General features: G+C 49.7%; 1 protein-coding gene across 1 annotated transcript in view; it reads right to left on the bottom strand.

Moving 5' to 3' along the window:
- Positions 1–2,807, bottom strand: part of LOC108756778 — a 110,693-nt gene extending 107,886 nt beyond the window's left edge. The window contains exon 1 of the mRNA XM_018500819.1: positions 395–2,807. Coding sequence (XP_018356321.1) covers positions 395–1,783 — 1,389 coding nt within the window. The 5' untranslated portion in view covers positions 1,784–2,807. The remainder of the gene's footprint in view (positions 1–394) is intronic.
- Positions 2,808–3,367: the final 560 nt, after the last annotated feature.

Genomic DNA, 3,367 nt, shown 5'->3' with positions numbered 1-3,367 from the left:
GATCTATCCGGCATCGCAACGCATACAACACAATACTCGATTGATTGATTTCATGACAATTTTCCGTGTATCATTAAATAACGTAACTCTTTTTTTAAACATGAATCTCATTGAGTGAGAATAACTAGGAATGCATTTGCTATAATTTTATGTTACTTTGTAACAATTATATATACGCTTTAAAGTTAAACGTGAATTACACGTGTCGCATATCATGCTGACGATTGTTAAATAATTTCCTGTTATTATCACAGTTGCGCAATTTCTACATTGAGCTGTGATTAACGACGTGAGGAATATCACGACAGTTAAAAAAAAAATCTCACTAGTTACTTCTACCAGTTGTCGAGAAATTGAAAATAAATCAATTCTCTTCGCAATGATTAGGACTCACCGTACTAGTGACATCCGCCTGCATGGCCGAATCGTCCTCGACTCCAGTTTTGACGAGATCGTCCTTCTCGTTGTCTGGGCTGTTCAGGTACTCATCGTAATCCTCGAGACTTTTAGTCTTAGCCTGAGGATCGGTTTTCGTCTCCTGCCGATCGTGACCCTTGACCATCCTACCGATAGTGTTTTTCGAGGATTTATGCCCGACGGATTTGACGGTCGAGTTTACGAAATAATTGGACGTGGTATTAGTGGCATTAGGCGCGTTCGCGAAGAGTTCCACCGATTTGGAAACGTGTCTCGATTCGTACTTGAGATTTTTGTAACCGTCGCGCTTCACGTGCTTATTCGATTCGATGTTCCGGTAATCTCTCTTGACGGTGGTCTTCGGAGTAGTCGGGTCGTCGGACGTGAGCCTTTTGATGATATCATCGTAGGTTTTCAAGAGTGGCTTCGTCCCATTTTTGTAAAAATCGTTATCAAATTCTTCCTCCCCGTTATCTACGTTTCTCTCGTCATTGATATCTTTCCAGATATCGTCGTCGTCCTCGTCTTTATCCTCCTCCTCGAGCCCGCCATGATCTTCGTAATCTTCGTCCTCCTCCGCCTTTTGCTCCTCTTTTTTCTTCGGAAAATTGTACTTTGAGTCCGAGGAATTGAATTTACTCTTCCAGTCATCCGTCCATCTCGTCACGTCGCCACGATCGATGACGTCCTCGCGATCTTCCGCGCGATGTCTCTTCGGCCCATGATAGCCGTTCATTCTATTTCTCCAGTCTCTCCTGTAAGACGTGTACCGCCTGGAATTTCTCCATCGTTCGTAATTGTCCCCGGCGTTTCCGTATCTGTACGGCCTCTCGTAGTCGTAATCTTCCCCCGTGTCGTCGAAGTCCGACACGTCGCGATTGCGCGAATACGCGGGCCTATGGTGAGTCCTGCCGGGTCTGTATCGATGATTCTTCGTATTATACCGTGACGGCATCCTGCGTCTGTCGTTATTCTCATCATACCAGCCGCTTCCAGCGTGATATCCGTCATTACGATACCTGGACGGATAGCGCGGCTCGAGCATTCGGTTGTGATAACTCTTCTGTGCGGATCGATGATGCGACCTGGGGTAATCGTGATACGATCGCGTCTCATAATCGTCTTCGTCGATCGGATCGTCGGCGAAGTCACCTTCGTACTCGTAATCCACCTCCTGCCAGGATCTTCTGTCGAGCTCGTGGTGGTTCCTTCGATTCGAGGACTCGTGTCTATGCCTGTGTCGGTGTCTCGTCTCCGCCGTTCCTGCGTCGTCCTCGTGCTGATGATACCGGCATTCGACCACGAACAGGCCGTAAGCCATCAGCAGGGCCAGCAACAGCAGCAGCCTCCTCCTGTCGCGCATCATTTCGTCAGCACCGTTTTTCTCAGGTCACCTTACATCATCACGGGCGGCCACGTGACTGCGGCTTTCGCGCGGTCGCACCTGTCGATCACCTCTCGATACCTCGCCGGTCGCGTGCTCCTCAACGGCTCATCGAGCCTGCTCGATTGTCGAGCAGCAGCAACAGCACTCGTGACGATCGGTGTTACGTCGATCATTCCATTGATCGAATTCGAAACGGGACGCCGCGGCGCCGCGCCCTCCCCAACGATTTCTGCTCGATCAATTGACAATTCAATCCGTCAATTTTCTCCGACCGCAAGCTCGTTTCTATCTATCTATCTCTCTCTCTCTCTCTCTCTCTCCCTCTCAATTTAACCACACGTCGCGGCGACGTCGTGGTTGGTAGTGACCACGTGGTGACCGCGGAACCCGAAACGACGAAGCAATCCCGGAGGGTGACTCCTTTTGGCGCGACTCCAGTGCAATCCGGCGATGAAAACCGCTGCAAAACGGAGTCCGTCACTAATCTCGCTTGTGTTACCTGAATGTCACATAAAATATCGGAATTACTTCGCGAAGATGATATCGTCAACGACGATTCGTCGTTTCGCGCTGCTCCGCATACTCGCAAATTGCCGCTCAAACACGAACAATCTATTCCTTTAATCTTTTAATAGTTATTAAGTACCGTCCGTTACTTAAGCTCTGCGCACTTAAGCTTCGAGAGTCCACGAGTCTGATTAAAAGTCGATTTGTTCCCAGACAACACCACGTTCCAGACAATTCAATGACCTTCTCTGCGATTGTTTTTCCACCAGATTATTACGTCGGGATATTTTTCACAAATGGACATCCCCTAAACGATATCCTTTTGTATCATCTGATTCCGATGATTACGGTGTGCAATTGTTACGAGTCTCTCCTCCGTTCACCGTCGGTCTCTTCGCAGGGGGTAGTTCGCTGTATATCGGGCACGGACGGATCCACGGTGGAACCCGCGGAGGAAGACGCGACACGTTCACACCGAATCGTATCGCGGACAGAATGTCGCGGGCGACTGAGGCCAGCCGGAGTCTGGCGGCCTGGCCGGTAGTCTGAGAGATCGCGGAACGCACCGCGCATGCGTACGAGCGATATTCGCCTCCACTGCCCCCCTTTGTGCCGCACCGACCGTGGTCCGCCGCCGCCGCCGCCGCCGTCGTCGCCGTCGTCGTCGTCGTCGTCTCCTTCGCCCCTTCGTCCTTCGCCTTTACCTCTGCAAGAAACCTCCGCGCGCGGTGTTTCACGGATCCCGCGATGATGCACCGTGAAACAATAGGCACCGGTGTGGGGGCGAGGGGAGAGAGAAAGCGAGACAAGTTCGTGGACGCGATCGGCCGCATCTCCGCCGGATGTACTTCGGGGGTACTACGAGAGAGACGTATCCCTTAACCCCGAAAATAATCATCTGATTTTTTACGTATTTATACGATTACCCGGGGTGTTTTACATCTCAATGTAAAATTTATTATTGTCTACGTATTGTATATTATTGATCGATGTTCCGATTATTAGTACTTGAGAGTACGTTAAATATGGATTTAATCACAGTTTCCTGAAAAAAGT

Source organism: Trachymyrmex septentrionalis, unplaced genomic scaffold (genome assembly GCF_001594115.1).
Source record: "Trachymyrmex septentrionalis isolate Tsep2-gDNA-1 unplaced genomic scaffold, Tsep1.0 scaffold13, whole genome shotgun sequence".
Classification (NCBI taxonomy): domain Eukaryota; kingdom Metazoa; phylum Arthropoda; class Insecta; order Hymenoptera; family Formicidae; genus Trachymyrmex; species Trachymyrmex septentrionalis.
This window is presented reverse-complemented; position numbering and strand designations above follow the sequence as displayed.